This window comes from Mustela nivalis, assembly GCF_964662115.1.
Source record: "Mustela nivalis genome assembly, chromosome: 9".
In the NCBI taxonomy this organism is placed as follows: Eukaryota; Metazoa; Chordata; class Mammalia; order Carnivora; family Mustelidae; genus Mustela; species Mustela nivalis.
Genome location: NC_139028.1, coordinates 62,655,744 through 62,678,282, shown reverse-complemented (window position 1 = coordinate 62,678,282; position 22,539 = coordinate 62,655,744). Strand labels below are relative to the sequence as shown.

Below are 22,539 nucleotides of genomic sequence, written 5' to 3'. Positions count from 1 at the left end.
CTTACTTTTCATAGACCTTAATCAGCTGCTGTTTCAATGTTATATTCATGGTTTCCAGGTAAGCTGCCATCTCGGCAGCAACTACGGCTGCACTCACCCCATCTTTATCCAAAACCGAAGTGCCACACAGAAAACCTAAGAATTAAAACACATTTTTTTTTTAGATTTTTATTTATTAGAGAGAAAGAACGAGCACACAGGAGCAGGGAAGAGGAGTGAGGGAGAGGGAGAAGCAGGCTCCCCACTGAGCACGAGCCAGGACAAAGGTGGGGCTCGAACCCAGGACCCCAGGACCCCAGGATCATGACCGGAGCCAAAGGCAGACAAACGCAGACACTTAACCAACTGAGCCACCCAGGGGCCCCTTAAAACACATTTTTTAAAAAGGGGAAAACTTAAGCCTAAAATAATTTCAATAGTTTTACATTTCTTCAGAAGAACCAATGAATTTAAGAGCCTACTGACAGATGAAGCCCACTGATACTGAAGGTACTTAGGGTACTTTTAAGGGTCTTCCCCCCAGTTCCCCCCAACAAAAAGTGCATCTACATATTTCTGAGTTCTCTGTGGTTTTTACAACTCAAAAGACAAAACCGGAAGACAAAATTTCCTCTCCACAGAATTACTACACTTTAAAATATGCTCTCATTCAAATTTTAAAGATTTTAATATTTACTACATACCAATTGACTCCTCAAATGCAAAAAGGACTTCTTTCCCATTTTCCAGGAGGTCTTTTATCCTACTTCCAATCCATTTAAAACCTGGTAATGTTTCCTGAAATGAAGAGAAGGCCATTCTAAGTAAGTGACTCCTCATAGACATATAGAAAGACCTCTCACTAAATGCATGTAACACTTTCATAGTGATCTTCTCTAATGGCTTTTGGCCCACACAGATTTATACCATACTAAGCATATAGCCAGGAAGTGCTCAGATTCATATTGCCATGACTGATAACCTACTATTTATTGAGCACAGAAATAGCTGACTGACACCAAATAGAATCCAACATCTGTAAATGGGGATCCAGACAGTCACAGAGTAACATAAATACATCTATTATGATTATCTACTATTCATCAAGCATCATTAACAGGCGCTTTATGTCATTGTCTCTTTTAATGCTCATAAAAACTCTGTTGCTGAAACACAGGCTCAGAGACTCAGTGAGTTTGCCTAAGACTATGCTGTACATAAGAGATGGAGCCAGGATTCACCTACACTGCTTCTCAGAAACTGTCTTTGGGTCTGTATTATAAGTACAATATAAGAGAACCTATGAAGCTTGTGATTTAGTCCCCTTTGGGTTTTTAATGATGTACTTTCATCATTACCACAGCGCATGCTTAAACCAGGTGTCCCTTACCATAACACCATGGAGTAAATAAAACCAAGAAAGTTACTTTTTTTGTTTTTGTTTTTGTTTTTTTATAAACATATAATGTATTTTTAGCCCTTCTTTTTTTGTTTTTGTTTTTGTTTTTTTATAAACATATAATGTATTTTTAGCCCCAGGGGTACAGGTCTGTGAATCGCCAGGTGAACACACTTCACAGCACTCATCATAGCACATACCCTCCGGCCCTTCTTTGTAATTAGGTCCAAGGACTTTTCATCTTATAAGCTACTGTTCACTTTAAAGACATGAGCTGTTGTAGAGTCAACAGAAAGAGGATGTGATAGACACTGACTCTAGAACTCGCCATTAGTAACTTAATGATTCCCAATTTACCTCTCTACTTCCTCAGTGGGAAAAAAATAAAGCTAAAACCTTTGCTGCCATCCCCAGAACCAACAAAAAACACAAGGAAGCAAATTTATAATACTGGTCTTTAGGATCATGTTCTCTTTTGTGCTCATTATACATTATTTTTGCCATAAATATTAATGAGGAAAATGTTAACATTACCATAATTCAAAATCTTAGGCTTGAATAAATTTTCAATTTCTGTTCATTAGCAATTTGTTGTTGTTGTTGTTTTTTTAAGACTTTATTTATTTATTTGACACAGAGAGAGAGAGAGAGCGCACAAGTAGGCAGAGAAGAAGGCAGAAAGAGAAGGAAGCAGGGTCCAGACTGAGCAGAGAGCCTGATGCAGGGCTTGATTCCACGACCCTGAGATCATGACCTGAGCCGAAGGCAGAAGCCTAACCCACTGAGCCACCTAAGAAACCCTATTGTTTTTTTTAAGTAGGCTCTGTGCTGGATGTGGAGCCCAACACAGGGCTTGAACTCACGACTGTGAGATCAAGACCTGAGCTGAGATCAAGAGTTGGATGCTTAATGGACTGAGTCACCCAGGCACTCTGGTATTTGTACTTTTTTTTAAGCCTGAGATTGAAAGTTCTATTTCAGGGCGCCTGGGTGGCTCAGTGGGTTAAGCCGCTGCCTTCGGCTCAGGTCATGGTCTCAGGGTCCTGGGATCGAGTCCCACATCGGGCTCTCTGCTCAGCAGGGGGCCTGCTTACCTTCCTCTCTATCTGCCTGCCTCTGTCTACTTGTGTTCTCTGTCTGTCAAATAAATAAATAAAATCTTTAAAAAAAAAAAAAAAGAAAGTTCTATTTCATTAAAACAAATATAGTTTTTTTTTTTTTTTAATTCAGCCAATTATTGTTAAGACCTATAGCTTGGCTGTAGCTCAAGAAAAATGCCCAGAGGTGACAACTGCACTGATATTTGACAAAGATGACAGAGGAAAGGCAATTTAATTGGCATCAATCCCAGAAGCTATAGAAACTGTTAGCTTAACTCTCTAAGGCTCACGAAAGTTAATGATCTGTGCTGAGAGTTATTTCTTGTTTTTTGGATATAGAATCATTAGGTCTTAACTTATAATTTAGAAGACTAAGTTTCTTAAGACTGAACTTGAAGAGCCTAAATAATGGTCATGATTATTTTTTGGAATGGAGTTTTTGGAATGGAATGGATTATTTTTTGGAATGGAGTTTATATTACTGATGAGGTCACTAGGTGCCAGATTTTCTTAGTATGAAAACCAGATTTTGGGGCACCTGGGTGGCTCAGTGGGTTAAAGCCTCTGCCTTCAGCTCAAGTCATGATCCCAGGGTCCTGGGATCGATCCCCGCATCGGGCTCTCTGCTCTGTGGGGAGCCTGCTTCCTCCTCTCTCTCCCTGCCTCTCTGCCTACTTGTGATCTCTGTCTGTCAAATGAATAAATAAAATCTTTAAAAAAACAAACAAACAAACAAACAAACAGATTTTGTTGTATGGAATAATAAGCATTAATGCAATTTTTAAAGAATATCTTATCTCAGTTCCAGAAATTCACATACTGGATGGATGGACTTGACTCAAGGTGTCTAAACTGTCACAAGATTAAGCAAGTGTTAACATAACTAGAAAAAAGGGAAGGATTTTAAATCAAATCAATACAAGTTACTTTTGGTGGGGAGGTGGCTTTAATGTATAGAAATTGATTTAGAAAAGTAGCATGCAGATATTCTCTGTTCTTACTTCAAAATGAAATCCTTCTTTAAGTGCAATTGCCTTCAAAATTTTGGAAGAGACCGTGGTGGCTAACATATAAACATTCTTCACATCAGCATTTCTTGATGTATTTTTCTTCCAGCAGTCAAACATCCACCACCCAAACAAAGCTGCCAACTCGTTCCCTGTGAAAACTTTCCAGTGACCACTATAGAGAGAACGAAGATTCAAGTCAAGACTTTTATAACTGCTCATTAAAATTTCTTGACACTTAGACATATAAATTACCATCCTTCATGTACGAAAATCCAAAAGCTATTATACGAGATTTTTGAGAAAACGTTTAGGATTATTTCTAGCTCACCATGGGTGAATTTAGGGTAGAAAAGGCAATAATGTCTGTTGAAAAATTATTACACTGTAACTTTTGTTCTCTTACTTAATCTAAGAAAAGTTATAATATGATGTCCTATCTATATAAGGACATTTATCACAACATATAAGGGCAAAAATACACTGCAATCCAAAAGACCAAGATTAGAAAATGATTATATTGATAAAGCAATCTGTTGGGATATCATGTCCTTTTATAATATTTTAAACAATATTTAAGGACTGAAAAAAGTGTTCACGGTACAATATCAAATGGGAAACAAGATAGAAAAATATATGTAGCATGATAATAATTTTATAAAAACAAATATGTCTTAAGGAAATGTCAAAATATATACCTAGGGGTTATCTTTGGATAGTGGACTTAACAGGAGATTTATTTTCTTATTTTTTTATTATTTTGAATGAGCCTGTAAGACTTAAAATCAAAACCTCTTTTTCAAAGCTTAAGCTTTTAATTAAATAACAGGCTTTACTTACTTCTCCTGAAGTTCTGCCACTGCCAGCCGGTCTGCATCAGGATCTGTGGCTAGCACAATTCGGGCATTTTCTTTCTCTGCCAGTCTCAAAGAAAGTTCCTGAAATAATAAGCCAAATCACCAGATTGTATTCCAGATGTTAAATTCAATGTTAATACTCCTACTTGTGGGCACTATGTTAGTTGACATCAATTTTAGAATGAATACAGTTTGACTAAATTTAGTAAATAAGCCTAGAAGTAGGGATATCCACCAAAGAGATTTCAAATAAAACAGAATATATAGCTCCAATAGAAATTAAATTATGTCAACGAAGGTGGTTTCTGCCTTTGTAAGTAATCTTTGAATTGTCAATGAGTTTATTTGATAAAGTTTAATACACTAATAATAATTTAAATAAAGGAAAAAAAATACCAGCACAGATTCTCCTTCTTCAGGATTTGGGCATTTAACAGTAGAAAAGTCTGGATCAGGATCTTTTTGTTCTGGTACTGGAATTGGAGGCTTAAAACCAAACACCTGAAAAGCCAACTGCACATAGTCATGTCCAACCCCATGGAAAGATGTATGTACAAATTTCAAGGTGGTCTTTGAGTTTAATTCCCTGTAAAGGAAAAGAGTTATTCAATCGATATCATAAAACTTGGTACTTGTGGTAAAATTAAAATCAGCTATAGAGAAGAAGCTAAAATCTATTTTTTTGGATGAAGAAAAGATATTCAGCAAGCCAGCAGCTTTCTAGCAATAGCATTAGCTATTTATGGAATAGTTATGAAAATATGGAAATAAGGCAAAAACAAATTTTAGAGAAAATTTCTTAATCTCATATAGAGAATACATATATTTAGCTATAACTTTAACAGTGTTATTAGTAATTAATATGCTATACAATTAGTAATTTATAATATACTAATATACCCTATATATATCCTATATATATATACCCTAATATACTATACAATTAGTAATTAATATACTATACAATTCATCTATTTAAAGTGTGCAATTCAATTCAATTTCACTATATTCATAGATTCTTCATCCATTACCATAATCAATTTTAGAAAATTCTCACTATTGACAAAAGAAACTCTACCCCAGAGCCACCATCCCCTAACATTCCCATTCCTCCTAGCCATAGGCAATCACTAATATACCCTCTGTCTGTTTCTGTTTCTATAGCTTTGCCTTCTCTGGACATTTTATATAAATGGAATCATATAATATGTGGTCTTTTGTGACTGGCTTCTATCATTGAGCATGTTTGCAAAGTTTATCCATGTTGTGGTGTGTATCAGAATTTCTTTTTATTGCTGAATAATATTTCATTGTATAGATATAGCACAGTTTATTTACCCATTCATCAGTTGATGGATATTTGGGTTATTTCCACCTTTTAACTATGATGAATGGTACTATTTGGCTATCTTTTTAATATAATGAACAGCCAACACATCTTTATCCCTGTTTCTTTTCTTTATTTGTTAATCTTCTTATATGGTAATGTTATCCCTGTATTTCCATTGGATACCTGTGAAAACATATCTTTTTAAGATCTTCCATGTATCTCCTGCAAATGTCCTGCAGAGGATCTCTCTTCAGTGGGCTGGTATCCACTAAATTATCATTCCAGGAACCATTCCAAGGTTCCACACATTCTTCTATACATTTCAGAATTTCTTTATCATGAGGAGATGTGATCTGAGCACCAGTTTCCCAATAAACCTAGATGATAGGTAAATACAGCTATAAGTAGTTGAAATGTTGGCCAGATATTTTTAGCTACAGTAGAGATATTTGGCTTTACATAGAAGTGTTCCAAGTTAATTAAGTAGAAAATATCAACATGGGACTAATTTAATACCAAAGGATGTCCATGATAATGATTCTACAGGGACTCTTCAATAAAGGGATAATGTATTATTTTCATTTTTAGAAGTGTACTTTAATAAGAGTACAATTAAAATAAAATCAGGGCATCATTATGATAACATATTAATATGCATATGCCATAGTAGCCAATCATACTCTTAGATTTATAACTATATACTAAAGATAATCTAAGAAATCATGGATATCCATAAAATTTCATACTATAAAATTTTAGCATTAAGTAGTTCTGTAATAAAGAAGAAATTACTTTTCAGATGTAAATTAAAGTAGAATACATGTCATATCAGACAGTGTCTATATCAGGAAATATAATTAGCATATTAATTATTATATATACTTTTCAGTATATGTGTTTTCAGTACTTAATGAATGAAAATACATTTCATTAAGCTGTCAGTTTGCCAAGTATTTCAATCAACAAGACATTAGGAACAGTTAACAACAACAACAACAAATCAATAAAGTGTATTTCTAGAATTCATAGGATTTCAAATTTAGAAGACACTTTGCTTAGAGAATATCCATAATGACTTCTACCAAATATATGACAGGACTACCCTCTTCTGCCTCCTGAATGAAGGAAAGAAGAATACATTTGAATATGTACTATGTACTAAGCTCTGTGCCAAACAAGATGGTAGACAAGATGACCTGAAAATTCTCACTCTATAAACATTTTGAAATGTTAGCTACTGTTAGAAAAGCATTATCTAAAATGCATAGGTCAGTTCAGAAGAAGAAAAGGGAAAACTCCAGGCAGTGGGAAAAAAGGAAAACCAGAGTGATATAAGGTTGTGGAGCTGATGCTGTGACTGCCTGGAGTTTGGGAACTATTTATTTGGTTTTTGAGTTGTAATACTCATGTGGAAGGTAGGAAATTGGAGACCTGAGACTCCCCCCATCCCCGATCAGTGGAAATACAGAATAGAAGTCCTGCCCATTATTATAGAAAGGTGTTGAGGAAGGATGTGTTTTCTGGGGTATTTTTAAAAACTTTCAAATCTGAGATCTCAGTTAATATAGAAATTGCTCCCAGTCAGTGAAACTCCTGGTTCCTGCAGAAATTAAAAAACAGGGGCGCCTGGGTGGCTCAGTGGGTTAAAGCCTCTGCCTTCAGCTCAGGTCACGATACCAGGGTTCTGGGATCAAGCCCCGCATCGGCTCCCTGCTCACCAGGGAGCCTGCTTCCTCCTCTCCCTCTGCCTGCCTCTCTGCCTACTTGTGATCTCTGTCTGTCAAATAAATAAATAAAATCTTTAAAAAAAAAAAAAGAAATTAAAAAACAAAACAAAACAAAACCAGTAACTGCTCTGAGTGATGTTCCCACATCCCAAGCCACAAAAAAGATTCTATCCATAGGCCCCGAAGGTTCACCATGAAAATTTATAAAACATGAGAAAAAACTCCTAGCCTTTGTCCTTGCCCATTTCTTCTTGCCTTTGTATATGGATGTGATGCCTAGAGGTATAACCATTCTATGATGTTCACACTTGAAGGAAAGGCAAAAAAAACCTGCAAAGAGATGCCAGGCGCAACAACACTGAGCTACAGAATCCCGCTAGTAGCCATGTACCCTGGACTTAACTTCATGTGTGAGAAATCAATTCCTATCAGCTTAAACTGACAGAAAAACCCATAAGTTTTCCAAATCTGTAGCAGAAAGTATCCCTATCTGATATAGTAACAGAAAAATCCATGCAACAAAATATATCCATGAACAAACTTTAAAAGAAATATTTGAAAGGGGTCTGTAGTGGCTCAGTTGGTTAGGTGTTTGACTCTTGATTTCAGCTCAGATTATGATCTCAGGGTCTTGAGATGGAGCCCTGTCTTGGGCTCCACACTGAGCATGGAGCCTGTTTAGGATTCTCTCTCCCTCTCCCTCTGGCCCTCCCTCTCACAATCCCGTTTTTTCCCTCTTTAAAAAAAAAAAGTTATTAAAATATGAAAGACCTATTAAAAATATTTAAAATATTACTAAAGTATATAATAGAAGCCTTGAAAGAACAGAAGGATACACCCTGTTAATGAATGAAGAGACTCAATAAATATTATAAACATGTTGAAGCTTCCTAAATTAATCTACAAATGAAATATGATACCAATAAAAATGCCAAAATAGCCTTTTCCCCAAAATGGAAAAAATATAATAGTATCATGCATGGAAAAATATAAATAAAGTCATGATATGGGGGGAAATATCTGCAAAATATTGAGGTATTTTGATGATAGGGTATATTTGATGACCAAGAGCTACTTTTTATATATAAAGAGTTCCCACAAATCACTAAGAAAAAGAGCAATAATCAAAGAGAAAAATGAACAAAACCTTTAACAGACATCTCAGGAAAGGGAAAACAAATCTAATGCAAGTAAATGAAAAGACAGTCTACCTTACTCTTAAAACAGGTACAGATTAAACATAACACTCATCTATCTGATTGGCAAAGACCAAAATGATAATATGGGAGGTATGGGATAAAGACCCTTTTACGCTGTTAGGGAGAGTAGCAGTTGGTACAACCACCTCAAAGAAAGAGTGACAAGTTTTCTTTCATACTGCTTTGACTCAAAAGTTTCACTTCTAGAAATTTATGATATAGATGAACAATGCCATAGAAATACAATGTAAGCCACAAATGCAAGCCACTTACATAATTTTAAAGCTTTTAGTAACCACATTAAGATAAAAAGAAACAGGCATAATTAGTAGTAATATACTTCATACAGCCCAATATATCCATAATATTATCATTTCAACATATAATCAATACAAAATTAATGAAATATTTTACATTCTTTTTTCATAGTAAGTCTTTGAAATCTGGTGTGTATTTTATACTTTCAGCACACCTCAATTCAGACTAGTCATAGTTTAAATGTTCAATAGCCATAGGTGGCTAGTGGCTACAATATTGGACACTGCAGCAAATGAAAAAAATACAAGCAACAGCTAACATTTATTGAGCACTGGGCATTTTTCCTGCAATATCTCCTTTAATCCTCACTCCCACTCTATGACCTTGGTTCTATTATTATCCCTAGTTTGCAGATGGGGAAACTAAAGTACAAAGAAATGAGCCTCTTTATTTTTTAAAGATTTTATTTATGGGGCGCCTGGGTGGCTCAGTGGATTAAGCCGCTGCCTTCGGCTCAGGTCATGAACTCAGTGTCCTGGGATCGAGCCCCGCATCGGGCTCTTTGCTCAGCGGGAGCCTGCTTCTCTCTCTCTCTGCCTGACTCTTCCCCTACTTGTGATTTCTCTCTCTGTCAAATAAATAAATAAAATCTTTAAAAAAAAAAAAGATTTTATTTATTTATTTGAGAGACAGAGAGATTTTATTTATTTATTTGAGAGAGAGAGAAGTAGGCTCCCCACTGAGCAGGGAGCCCAATGCACAGCTAGATCCCGGGATCCCGGGATCCTGGGATCAAGACCTGAGCCAAAGGCAGACACTTAACTTACTGAGCCACCCAAGTATCCTACAGTCAGGTTTTAAACCCAACCCAAGTTCTAACTACTATTCCATACTGATTATATAAATCTACTTACACATATGAACAAAGACATATGTAGAAGAACACTCTTTGTAGCACTGTTTATAAATAGCAGAAGATTAGAAACAAATGAACTGTTCACCAACAGAGGATTGCTTAAATAAATCAGGATTGTGGGGAGCAGGGTGGTTTAGTCTGTTAAACATTCCACTCTTCATTTTGGCTCAGATCATGATCTCAGGGTCATGAGATTGAGCTCCACGCTGGGCTCCATGCTCAGCATGGAGTCTGCATGAGTGAAGATTCTTTCTCTCTCCCTCTCCCTTTGTCCCTCCCCCAACCCATGTGTTCTCTTCCCCACTGAGCAGGAGGCCTGCTTCTCCCTCTTCCTCTACTCTTCTCTGCCCTTCTCCTGTTCTCTCTCTCTCTCAAATAAATAAGTAAAATCTTTAAAAAAATAAATAAAATACAATAAATCAGGATTTGTTATATAGACTTTTAAAGATGAATGAGGCAGACCTATCTCCCTATCAGTTGACTAAGAGAATGATCTCTAAGATTGTTTCATACTGTTGTGTGAAAAAGCAAGGTGCAGAACACTCCATATAGTACTCTGCTATTTATGGGGGGAAAAATGTGGGAGTGAGAGTGACAAATACACATATGATTACATGTGCTGGGGGGAAACTAAAACCAGAAACTGTATTTGGTTCTGAAAAGGGGTATAGGGCTTTTATGGGGTATGGTGAGAGATACTTTTTATGTTTAACTTTATACACTGTTTAACTTTTATCCTTTTTAACTTGTGTGTATATTTTAAGAAAAGAAAAAAAAAACCTTTGAGGCTTTCCTATGTGACAAATATGTTCACTAGCAATGAACATCAAAACAGACCAAGGCCCTTCACCCATGAGTTTATATTGGGGAACAGGGTTGGAGAAGGTCAAACAACTCAATAAAGAAAACAATTCATTTTCAAGAAAACAGATCATCAGACAGCGATAAGCTCTGTGAAGGAAATAAACAAGATGATGAGAAAGTCATTGAGGGAAGCCACTTCAGATAAGGTGGCCTGGGAAGGTCTCTTCAAGGAAATAACATCTGGGCAGGAACCTGAAGGATAAAAATAAACAAATCCGCAAGATGAAGGCAAGAGCAATGCAAGCAGAGCCAAAACCATTTACAAAGGCTCAGAGATGGGAGAGGGCTTGGTATACTGGCAGACAAAGGAAAAGGAAGAAGTGGGAGTGTGACTAGAACACAGTGAGCACAGAAGAGGAATGAATGAAATTAGGCTGGAGAGGTAGGCAGGATTCTGTAAACCTCAAGGTAAGGAGCTTGGATTTTATTTGGATAATGAGAAGTCACTGGAGAATTTTAAGCAGGGAAGTAACATGACCTGTTCATATTTTCAAAGATCATCTGGCTGCATGGTGGAAAATGGATTTTAGGGAGAACAATGGGAGCAGGAAAGAGACCAGCCATGATGCTGTATCTCTGATAGAAGATAACCATGTTTTAGAATGGTGGAGGTAGAAGTGAGCAGAAGCAAACATATTCCAACATACATTTTAGATGTAGAATTTGTAAAACCTGTTAGTGAGTGAAATGTTAGGAGTGAAGGGAAAGTAGTAATCGAGAATAATTTTTGGTTTTTGTTTGGGTGAATGATAGTGTCCATTTACAGAGATGGGGAAGAATGGGAAAGGAACACATTGGGGCATGTACATGAGAGGCTATAGGGGAAATTAATACCTCTATTCTAGAGACCCTAATTCTGAAATATCTGTTAGACATCCTAATGGATTTAGGAGTCTCATCTGATGTCAGAGGAGAGATCTGGGTTCTCAGCTCTCTTCAACAGTTGACTTCTTCTTCCTTGCAATTCTCTTCTTCTCACTTTGGTTTTGATGGCACTAATCTCTTCTGGTCTTTCTCCTATCTCCTGCACTTCCTTCCTTCCCTTGAAGTTGGTATTCCCCAGGGATCTCTTTTGGGCTTGTTTTTTACTATATACCATCTCTGGGCCACATATCCAAGTAAAAGACTTCCAAATACCCTTACATCTTACATGTCCTAATATATATCATGACCCCCAAATCTGACACTTTAGCTTAGATTTCTCCCCCAGGCAACAGAGCTATATATCCATTTGCCTACAGGATGTTGCTACATGGTTGGCTCACAAATACCTCAAACATAGTATGTCCCCAACTGAATTAATCATGCTTCTTCTTTGCCTCTGTGCATGGTAGCTAGCCAGGGCCCAAATCTCAAATTAGTATTAAATCTTCTTTTCTCCAGTAAAACAGAGCTCAGTGTGCCTGAAGACCTCCCATACAAGAAGAAAAACAAATATAAGGTCATGCACTCATCACCCAGGAACCCCAGACACTGGCTCAATAATGTGCTGTATCCTCTCTTGCCAGTCTTCACCCTTCTCCAACCCGTTTTCTGCCATGGAAGCTGACACATCACATGGATCCTTTGTCCCAGTATAAGACTGGAGGGAAAGGAGAGTAAGATCAAGTTTCTCTTGCTCTCCTCCTGCCAACTCTCATTCATTCTTTAAGTTCTCAGTACAATATGACTTTGTTTCTAAAATGGTAGACGGGGTGGATTTGGGGATAGGATGGGGATATCAAAGGCAGGAATATACTAGAAGCAAAAAGACCACTGAAGAGATTTTCATAGTCATACACATTGAGAAGTAATAAAAGTCATTAGGGAAAAACATCCTTTGAGGGCTGGCCTTCACGTTTTTATCTGCCTGTCCCCAACATCTAAGCCTGCTCCTCAGCAATGAGAATATACTCAGCATATATTATTTTTAAAAATCTAAATCTAAATAAATAAATAAACAAATAAACAGATAAAATAAGAACTGTGAAATAAGCAAATATCCAGAGTCCCAGGTTTACCTTGTATCCATTGTCTTCTTTGCGGTTGTGAGAAGCAGTAATCATCACACCTGCAACTGCTTTGAGCTCCTGGACTGCATATGGCTGAAAAAACAGTAATGCCATAATTCCATTTTGCTTTTCAGCTACTTACACATTTGATATAAGAATAACCTTGATTAAGTAACAGGAGAAGGCATTAAGACATAAACAGCCTATGACTTCAACAATCAACTCCAGATACAATGGCTGGGATATAGCTAAAGCCATCTAACTGTTACGTCACCAGTAGCCACTTAGATGTTAGACTGAATGGCTTTTTCCTCCTAGTCTAATTTACCTTAGCCCTATAAACTTTTCTTTTCCTTTTTTTTTAATTTAACAGATATTTAATGAACACTTACTATATGCCAGACTCTGGAAATATGAATTATGAAAGTAATCTTAAAAATGTTAGTGTTGGGAGTTCATTTAGGAATCACCTAATCTAACACATTTTACACACTATAAAATCATAAGGGAGAAGATTCAAGAGTAGAATAACATAGGCCTACTGACTTCCAATTTGAAGATCTTTGTATATATTCCATATATATATGACATATACAGGTCAAGTCACCATCTTCTCTCCCAAAGTTAATTTCCAGGTTAGATTTCCCTTTTTCTCTGAAGTAGTTACCATTTGTCAGCCTAGAATATCCCTCCTACCCCTTCTACCATCACTTCTAATTTCTCTTCTCCTGGCCATAGGGAACAAAAGATCCAGGTCTGACCAGAGTAATTTATTCCCCTGATGATATGATTCAGAGACTGGCTCATAACCATCCAAACCTGGTCTGAGTCCTTCCTCAAGATGTTTCTTCTGCAGCTAGTCAAAGAGAATTGCCAAGGAGGACTGCTAAAAATATATTCCCTACATATTAGAGTAAATCTACCTGTAATGAGAGAGGAAGGCTAACATACCGGAATTGATGGTATTTGGAATTGGCAACCCAATGGCAGAATCCTACAGACATGGTCTAGATTTCTGAACCCTTCCTGTTTTCTGTCATTCATTAGAGCTAATTGTTTAGTGATTCTTTCACTTCTTTGAACGACTCAGTATATTGCCAGTGAATCACTAGAATGGTTTATAGAGACATTATCTATTTCTCAAATATTTGGGAAAACTGGCCCAATAAAATTATCTGGACCTGCCATTTTTAATTTGAGAAGACTAAAAAAAAAATACCAGTTGAATTTCTTTAATGGTTATAAGTCTCTTCAGGTTTTCTATTTATTAGTTTTGATGTATCAATTATTCTAGGAAATTGGCTAATTTCATCTAAGCCTTCACATTTATTTGCATTATGTTCAGAATACTGTGGTTTTCTTAATCTCTAGTATATATATTATGCTCCCTTTTAATTTGTTGTATATTTTTTTCTTGAGCGTCTTTGCGAAAGTATTGTCCATTTTTATTAGTCTCTTCAGAGAGTCAACTTCTGCTTTTATTCATACCCTGTTTTTAAAATATTTCTATTTAATTGATTTTTACCTCAGACCTTCACTATTTTCTTTCTTTTACTTTATTTAGATTTAATCTGTTTTGACTATAACATACTAAGCTCTTTATTTTTTCATCCTCCCTTTTTCTAATATGTTCATTAAGGCTATGTATTTCCCTTGAAGTAGGGCTTTAGTTATAGTCCATAATTTTTGTTATTTACTATTTTCATTGTGGCTCAGTTTCAAATACAGGTAGTCCTTGCTTTGCACAGTTCCAAAACACATGAATTTCTGATACCATATTTTAGTTAAATAACACCCAACAATATAGTCAACAACAGCACAATTTCCCAACAATGCATTCAAATTTCAGTTACCATGGTATATTAACTGTGAGAAACCATATTAAGTGCAAACTTGCTAGTTCTTCAGTCCATAAACAATATGTATATAAGAGATCCGTCATGACCAGTGACCAATCACGTCACTCTGTTAAAGTCTGCCAGTGACCTGTGCATCTGTTATCAGCTCTCAACAGACAGCAAAGCATGTAGTTGTGTTGCCTACTTAACTCCATGGGATAGTTTGCAAAAATGGATAACTGAAAGAAGGAACTGGCCAAGAAAGATTAGAGGGTAGAAAAAGAACAAAAAGTGACAACAATGGAAGGGAAATTTAAATCAAACATAAGTGGAATTACAGAAGAAAATAGCTGGGAATGATGACATTGCTGTCATTCAAGAGACTCTCAATGTGCAACCAGATGAGCTTAGTGTAGGTGAACATATGGATGTAAGTGAGGAATGTGCTTATGACAAAAAGGATGAAGATGTCCTGGGGGAAGTGATATTGGCAAAAAAACCCTTCACATTAAAGGAACTCTCAGAGAAAAATCACAACATTGAAAGTACAACGGATACACTATGGGAAACTGACCCAAACTTATAAAGGAATGTGACAGTTCACCGAGAAATAGAAAGGATGCTCACTCCTATTAAGTTATACAATAAGAAGCACATGTTGTTCATACTTTCTTTACCTATCTACCTGTCTAGCCCAACATGTGGCTCAAACCCATGACCCAAAGATCAAGAGTTGCACGTTCTTCCAAGTGAGCCAGCTAGATGCCCCTGTCCTCTTCATACTCTTGATAATTTTTTTTTTACCAAGAAATAAAACACTTTATTCTCAATGTTTTTAATGTTTTAATTACAATGTACTACATAAGTATTAATTTTACTATTTTTTTCTTTTCCTTACATTTTTAACCAAGAATAGGGTATTCTTAAAATTTGGACAAAAAACTTTAAAGTTTGCAGAACAGCTGTAATTTTCCCTTTGATTATTAAGGATCACTGTGCATGGTTTCAGCTGATAGTTATCTTTACAGTCCTACAATATCACTCAAAGCAAGGACTGCCTGTAGTTTCTAATCTTCATTATTGTATCTTCCTTAACCCAGGAATTATGTTTTAAAAATTCCAAACACATGGGGTTTTATGAGTTTCTTATCTCTGATCTCATTGCATTGAGGTCCAGAACTACGGCTTGATAAGCAGTTCTCTGGTATTTACTGAAATTTCCTTTTATCCCCTGCTTGATAAAAATGAATATCCTGGACGCCTGGGTGGCTCAGTTGGTTGGACGACTGCCTTCAGCTCAGGTCATGATACTGGAGTCCCAGGATCGAGTCCCAGGATCGAGTCCCACATCGGGCTCCCAGCTCCCAGTCTGCTTCTCTCTCTGACCTTCTCCTCGCTCATGCTCTCTCTCACTGTCTCTCTCTCAAATAAATAAATAAAATCTTAAAAAAAAAAAGAATATCCTACCACTACTAAATACAGTGTTTACACACACACACACACACAAACACACACACACACACACACACTCAGATCAAGCATGCTAATAGTGTGTCCAAATCTCTCCTCAGCTATTTTATTTCTTTTTTTTTTTTTAAAGATTTTATTTATTTGACAGACAGAGATCACAAGTAGGCAGAGAGGCAGGCAGAAAGAGAGGGGGGAAGCAGGCTCACCGCTGAGCAGAGAGCCTGATGCGGGGCTCGATCCCAGGACCCTGAGATCCTGACCTGAGCCGAAGGCAGAGGCTTAACCCTCTGAGCCACCTAGGCGCCCCTCCTCAGCCATTTTAATCTGCCTGATAAACCAGTTTCTGGAAGAAGAGTATTAAAATATCAGACCATGACTGTGGACTTGTCATCTTGTTATAGATCAAATTCTTTGGTGGGTCAACACACGCTTGTTCAGTGAAAATAAACTCAGAGCAAAATTTGTTTTCCTTCCTTTTGTCTTTCATATCACTTAATATAGAACTATAAGCATGACAAAGATTTGAATCCCAGTTGAATTAAGAAATCTTTTTAGGGAAAAAAAAAAAAAAGAAATCTTTTTAGGAGCAACAAAGTGTACAATCAATAACATGACACACTTACTACAAAAGGTGTAGGAACATATCTTGAAAAAAGGTACACAGGAACATCTTTGGCTAGTAAGACTGCAGCAGTGAGTTTAGCAAGTCTAAAAACAAAAATAGAGATTTCACTTAGTCCTTAGCTTACCACACATTTTAAAACCCAACCCTCCACAAAATAAATGTTTCATATTGTAATTATTCTGAATATGTAGTAGCCTAATACAACAAATTCTTACAATCACTGGTTATTTGGGCTTCATGTCCCAACTTAAAAATGTTAAATAAGATTTTTTGAAAAGGTATTTAATAAGAAATAGAACTGATATCTTAATTTCTTTCTTTTTCCTCATTCATCTTTCTTTACCAAGAAATAAAACCCACGAAAGGCAAAAAGAATTGAGGAAAGTGAATTAAGAGAATTCAAGAAACAAAAATAATTAAACCCTGAAAAAAATATTGCTATCTCCTGATTATCTATGTGTGAAAATGCCCTAAAACTAACTAAATGTGAGTACAATGAGAGAATACAAGTTATACAATCACTCCTACCTGATACTTGTGCCAAAATATTAAAATCACAACATAAACCATTATGTCATTCTAAATACTAACTCTAAATATTTAAAATTTTAATTCTGCCTGTAAGAGCAAAAGGTTATAATAGAAGCTTTAACATGCTCCCATTTCAGCTCTAAAATAAACATCAGCATGTGATCCCATTTCTAGTTGACAGTTTCCTGGTCAGAAATCCTACCACTAATTGTTTTTCAGGTTTTATTCCAGTCCAACTTAATCTCTGAAACAATTCACACTGTACCTCTGGCTGCTGCAGCTGCTAGTTACTTGACCCCGGGTGTCATACCCAACAACAAAGCCTCTCTGCTTGAAGTCTGAGAAACATCTTTCAAGGTATTTGTACATTCCCTGAAGCAGATAAACACAAAAGATTAGTTCCTGACTAATTCCTGCATTTTCCACCATTTAAAATCCATTATTTTTATGTGTTGTGTGCAGTTTATTGGCTCACAGGGAACTGGCTTCCACCTTTATGCTTGTGTTTACCAGTGTGGGAACAATATTGTTCAGTCCTCAAATCTGAGAGGACAAACATTTATTCCCTCAAGTGTCAGACACATTTAATACCACAGAAATATCAATTAAGTAACTATGAAAGCCAATACAATACATAAAACATTAGGGAAAAAAGAAGGGGCAAGAGAGTCAGTATGGTTAAAAAAAAAAAAAAATTGTTAGAAGAACCAAAAGAAATTGTTTCTTGCCTTTTGGCTGTAGACAACAAAATTTTGACCATTTTAGGCCCTGCTAAATTTCAAGACTGAAGCCAAACAAAAGATTTGACCTATTCATGACACAAACATTTTAAATCAGCAACATAAACCTTCATTAGAACATTTCTTTCTTCCTTCCTTTCTTCCTTCCTTCCTTTCCTTTCCTCTTCCCCTTCTTTCCTTCCTCTTTCTCTTTTCTTTCTTTTCCTTCTTTCTTTTCTTTTCTTTCTTTCTGTCTTTCCTTTCCTCCTTCCTTCCTTTCCTCCTTCCTTCCTCCCTCCCTCTCTCCCTTTCTTTCATTAATTTTAAGTAACCTCTACACCCAACATGGCTCAAACCCCCAACCCCAAGACCAAGTGTGCATGTTCTATCAACTTAGCCACGCAGGTGCCCCATTAGAACATTTCTTTTTTCCTTTTTTTTTTTTTCATTAGAACATTTCTTAAGATGGCTGATCCCATTTGCAATTCCTTAGTTCTAAAATCTCACAGAAAGAAAATTTCATAAACTAGGAAAAATTGCAGCCGATGGTGACAAAAAAAGAAATGAAAGTATTTAATACTGAAAACATCACAATAAATTAGAACCATTTAAGTGTCCTATGAATGATTTGCTAACTTTAATAAATGCTTTCATCTCTAAAAATAACACTTCATATTTTACAGTCCTTTAAAACCACTTTCACAAATGTTGGCACATTTAATCCTTACAACCCCAAAAAGAAAAAATGAAGATACCTTTCCCATTTTTGTCTGTCCTTCAACAACTTTTCAAAGAAAAGAGCAGACAGAATAAGATTGAAGCTCCACTCAATGACTTGCCCAAGGCCTAAATTCACCTAAATTTACTGAAAGCTATTATATGGCAGGCTCAGCTAAGACAATATGTGGCAGCACCATGAGGCCCCAGTGACTTCTGGACCCCTCTTTCAGATATAATTATTCTTTCCAACCTATTCCTGAAAGACAACCTCAAACACCTCCCTTTCAGCCTTAGTCTATACTTGGTATTTGATTAAGCTCTTCTCTCCAGCTAATCTCTTAAATCAGGCAGAAACCCCAGCTGGCAAAGCATCTTGTGATAGGAGCCCAAACTACCTACCCCTCCAATAATGCCAGCAAGACCCTGCATGAGTGACCCCAAGACAGCGACTGACCTGACCTTTACTGCCCACCTGCATATACGCACTACTTTTGTCCTACACTTTCCTTATATAAACGTAGAAATTTTTTCAGCCCTTTGGAGACAGTCTTTGAGATGTTAAGTCCACTGTCTTCCTGGTGTTGGGCACACTGAAATTCCTTTCTTGTTTCACCACCACTCTGTTTCTCTGCCTTTGGATTTTGTCAGCAGCAAGTGGCTGAACCTGGACTGCTTAGGATCTCCAGAGTCTGTGCTCTTGCACCCCTGTGCTCTAGTTATACTCCCTGTGACTGTGGGTGTGAGTCTGTGGATGTGTGCGTGCACGCATGCTTGCTATAACCCACGCTGGTTAGTTTCACCAATTTATTTATTTCTAAAGATGATGCTATCCTCAAATCTCACAGAACTTCCTACTATTCTCTGGTTTAAAAATCACCTTTGCTTCTCCCCATAAACCTAGATTCTGAAAAGGGCTAGGGCTTAAGAATCAGATTCCATTAGGCTTTTCCACTTCACATAATGGAATCTCAAGTCTAGTAACACTTTACATTTCCATAGAAAATGATTTTGAAACACCTCCTCCAATCCTTTTTGTAAAGTCAAGGAATCTTCCTTTATTAAAAGCCTATAAGGAAATAAATTTATTAAAGAGTGAGCTGACACAACTCTAGATGAGGGAAAGAAAGGAGACGGGTGCAGAAGTGCCACGTATCCTACCTATTTAGTCATCTTGTCGTCTGTTCTTCCCCATCCCCTGCATTAGCCTTTGCCTTTAGAGAATTCCCTCAGAACAAGGCTAAGGATGATTTACTGTTGGCGCTATTGATTTGAATTATATCTTTATATCTACTGAGCAATCCTCTAGTCCAGAACTATTTTTAGTATATGCTAAATGCATTTTAGCCTCAAAAGTATACAATTCCTTGAAGCAGTAGGAATGATTCACTAGAAAAAGAAAGTAATCTGTTTCTATGTTGCATAAAAATGGGGAGAAATAAATTGTAGCATATCATAAGCTGTTTTAAGGAACTCTCATGGACTATAAGAAACAAACTGGGGGTTACTGGGGGAGAGGTGGGCAGAGGAGTAGGGTAATTGTGTGATGGGCATTAAGAAGGGCATGCGATGTGATAAGCACTGGGTGTTCTACGCAACTGATGAATTACTGAACTCTACATCTGAAACTTAGGACGTATTATATGTTGACTAATTGAATTTAAATTTAAAAAACCTCTCATGGATATGGACATTCTTAAAGAACTCTCATGGATATGGAAAACCATGTTAAAGGTAAATATTTTTAACTACATTTTCCAAATACTCTGGTTAATCTTTATCAATGGCCATATGCCAAAATGAGTAATTCTCTTTTTTCTAAGTTTGTTTCTTTCTATCAGTTGGAAATGTCAATATCCATTTCCTGATTTCAAATGCAAATTAACAATGTCAAGAGTTTGAATATGGTCACCAAAAGAACTCAATCAGAAAGTTAGTCTATAACCTGGAAGTTAGACAAATGCCTTCTAAAATAAATCTTATGCAAGACCAAAGATCAGGATTTATTCCACATTTTTTACTTAAAAAAGTACCTTCCTAGATATAAACTTTGTTTTTTGTTTTTATAAAGGCACAACGTAATTTAGAAAGCCAAAAAATAGTGTGATTAAGAAGTATACGTATAGTACTTTGTAATTCTTACCTGTGTTGACTGTATTACTGTAAGGTCATTAATATAGCAAAATCCTGCCCCCATAGTAGAACGAAGTCCTGCAGTCCCAAAAGTCATTCGGCAACAAAGACGATCCCGGAGCTCCTTGTTCATCCCATTCCGTAACAGATTTTCAATTTGCTCTTTTGTTTTGGGATTCTATAAAAAAAGGTATTAAGACTTAATCAGGATCACAAGCAGGGTTCTAATATGAGCCAGGAAGTGTTATGTGTATATCACAAGGTTCTAGACACACTATAGATTCCACGGTGCTAATGATCAATATCAGTATATATAATAAAACAATACCTGGCCCTTTCCAGAGTCCCCCAAGGAGCCAGGCCCTTACTGGAGTCCATTTACATATCTCTAATTATCACAGCATTTTTGGTAATACTATTCAAGAGTTTTTTTAACAAATTGATAAACTTAAGAGCTATGAATCCAAAATAAGCCTCTTAGTAAAAAAACAACATTAATTAGAGTCTCTATTAAGTGTTAAAAGAAATGTGGAAGCTATTGGGTAAAAGCCATCAACAGACACTTACCAACCACTTCCCAAATCTCTGTGATTCAAAGTGACCAGATAAGTGTTCCTGCTCTTTAAAGTCACAGAAAACCACTCAATGTATCTACACTAAAGATGACCATAAGATGGTCTTAGATATTACACGTGGACTTAGATAAGAATGAGAATGAAAATTCAGTCCAAACTTGGCTTGCTGAGCAGAACACACCAACATCTACATTTTATTTATTTTTTTATTTTTTATTTTTTATTTTTTTTGACAGAGAGAGATCACAGTACACAGAGAGGCAGGCAGAGAGAGAGAGAGAGGGAAGCAGGCTCCCCGCTGAGCAGAGAGCCCGATGCGGGACTCGATCCCAGGACCCTGAGATCACGACCTGAGCCGAAGGCAGCGGCTTAACCCACTGAGCCACCCAGGCGCCCCCAACATCTACATTTTAGAATTCTGTGTTTCATTATCACATCTTTTACCTTATTTTCATAAAGCTCAAGGATGCCCCTGACTGAAATAGTACCTCACAAACAATTAACTTAAAATAGAAATGTAACAAAAAACTGGACTAAAATTTGTATGGGATTTTCCAGTATTTTCTTTTTAAGAGTCAGAGTCAGATATTACGAAAATAAAGTGAACCACAACTTCTCCCTTCCATACTTTGTGTAGTATGGATTTAGTCCATACTAACAACTTAGATCTTCTATGTCTATAGCCTATACAATAATGAATATTCCAAATGATAAACCAAGGCACCTACAAGGTGCTAAATATGAGAGTATATTTGTACTTGCAAAGAAATAAAGACACATTAATATATATTTAAACAGAAAGGGGGCACCTGGGTGGCTCAGTGGGTTAAAGCCTCTCTGCCTTCAGCTCAGGTCATCTCAGGGTCCTGGGATCTAGCCCTGCACTGGGCTCTCTGCTCAGCAGGGAGACTGCTTCCCTTCCTCTCTCTCTGCCTACCTCTCTGCCTACTTGTCATCTCTGTCTGTCAAATGAATAAATAAAATCTTTTTAAAATAAATAAACAAACAAACAAACAGAAAAGTTTTCTGGCTATAGTGGAATTAAAGTAACCAGAGTACATGCCACAAACTAATGGAAATTCTGATTAACTGAAATTGTAATCTGCTAAAAATAGCCTGTAAAATAAAAATAGATTGGGGCGCCTGGGTGGCTCAGTGGGTTAAGCCTCTGCCTTTGGCTCAGGTAATGGTCTCAGGGTCCTGGGATTGAGCCCCGCATCGGGCTCTCTACTGGGGGGGTAGCCTGCTTCCCCCTCCTCTGCCTGCTTCTCTGCCTACTTGTGATCTCTCTCTCTGTCAAATAA

General features: G+C 36.7%; 1 protein-coding gene and 1 long non-coding RNA gene across 5 annotated transcripts in view; one reads left to right on the top strand and one right to left on the bottom strand.

Moving 5' to 3' along the window:
- LOC309873685 overlaps window positions 1-7,441 on the top strand; it is a 35,187-nt gene extending 27,746 nt beyond the window's left edge. The window contains exons 2-3 of the long non-coding RNA XR_014316470.1: window positions 5,507-5,611; window positions 6,769-7,441. This is a non-coding gene — a long non-coding RNA (uncharacterized lncRNA). The remainder of the gene's footprint in view (window positions 1-5,506; window positions 5,612-6,768) is intronic.
- Window positions 1-22,539, bottom strand: part of PGM2L1 (phosphoglucomutase 2 like 1) — a 56,842-nt gene that overhangs the window by 11,682 nt on the left and 22,621 nt on the right. For 3 of the 4 annotated variants that reach the window (XM_082749745.1, XM_082749743.1, XM_082749744.1), the window contains exons 3-12: window positions 20,671-20,838; window positions 17,357-17,463; window positions 16,559-16,643; window positions 12,637-12,720; window positions 5,856-6,049; window positions 4,739-4,928; window positions 4,326-4,423; window positions 3,480-3,660; window positions 684-777; window positions 6-135 (exon numbers count right to left, since the gene is read on the bottom strand). In XM_082749745.1, the coding sequence (XP_082605871.1) occupies window positions 6-135; window positions 684-777; window positions 3,480-3,660; window positions 4,326-4,423; window positions 4,739-4,928; window positions 5,856-6,049; window positions 12,637-12,720; window positions 16,559-16,643; window positions 17,357-17,463; window positions 20,671-20,838 (1,331 nt within the window). The remainder of the gene's footprint in view (window positions 1-5; window positions 136-683; window positions 778-3,479; window positions 3,661-4,325; window positions 4,424-4,738; window positions 4,929-5,855; window positions 6,050-12,636; window positions 12,721-16,558; window positions 16,644-17,356; window positions 17,464-20,670; window positions 20,839-22,539) is intronic. The other variant, XM_082749746.1, reaches the window with a different exon arrangement.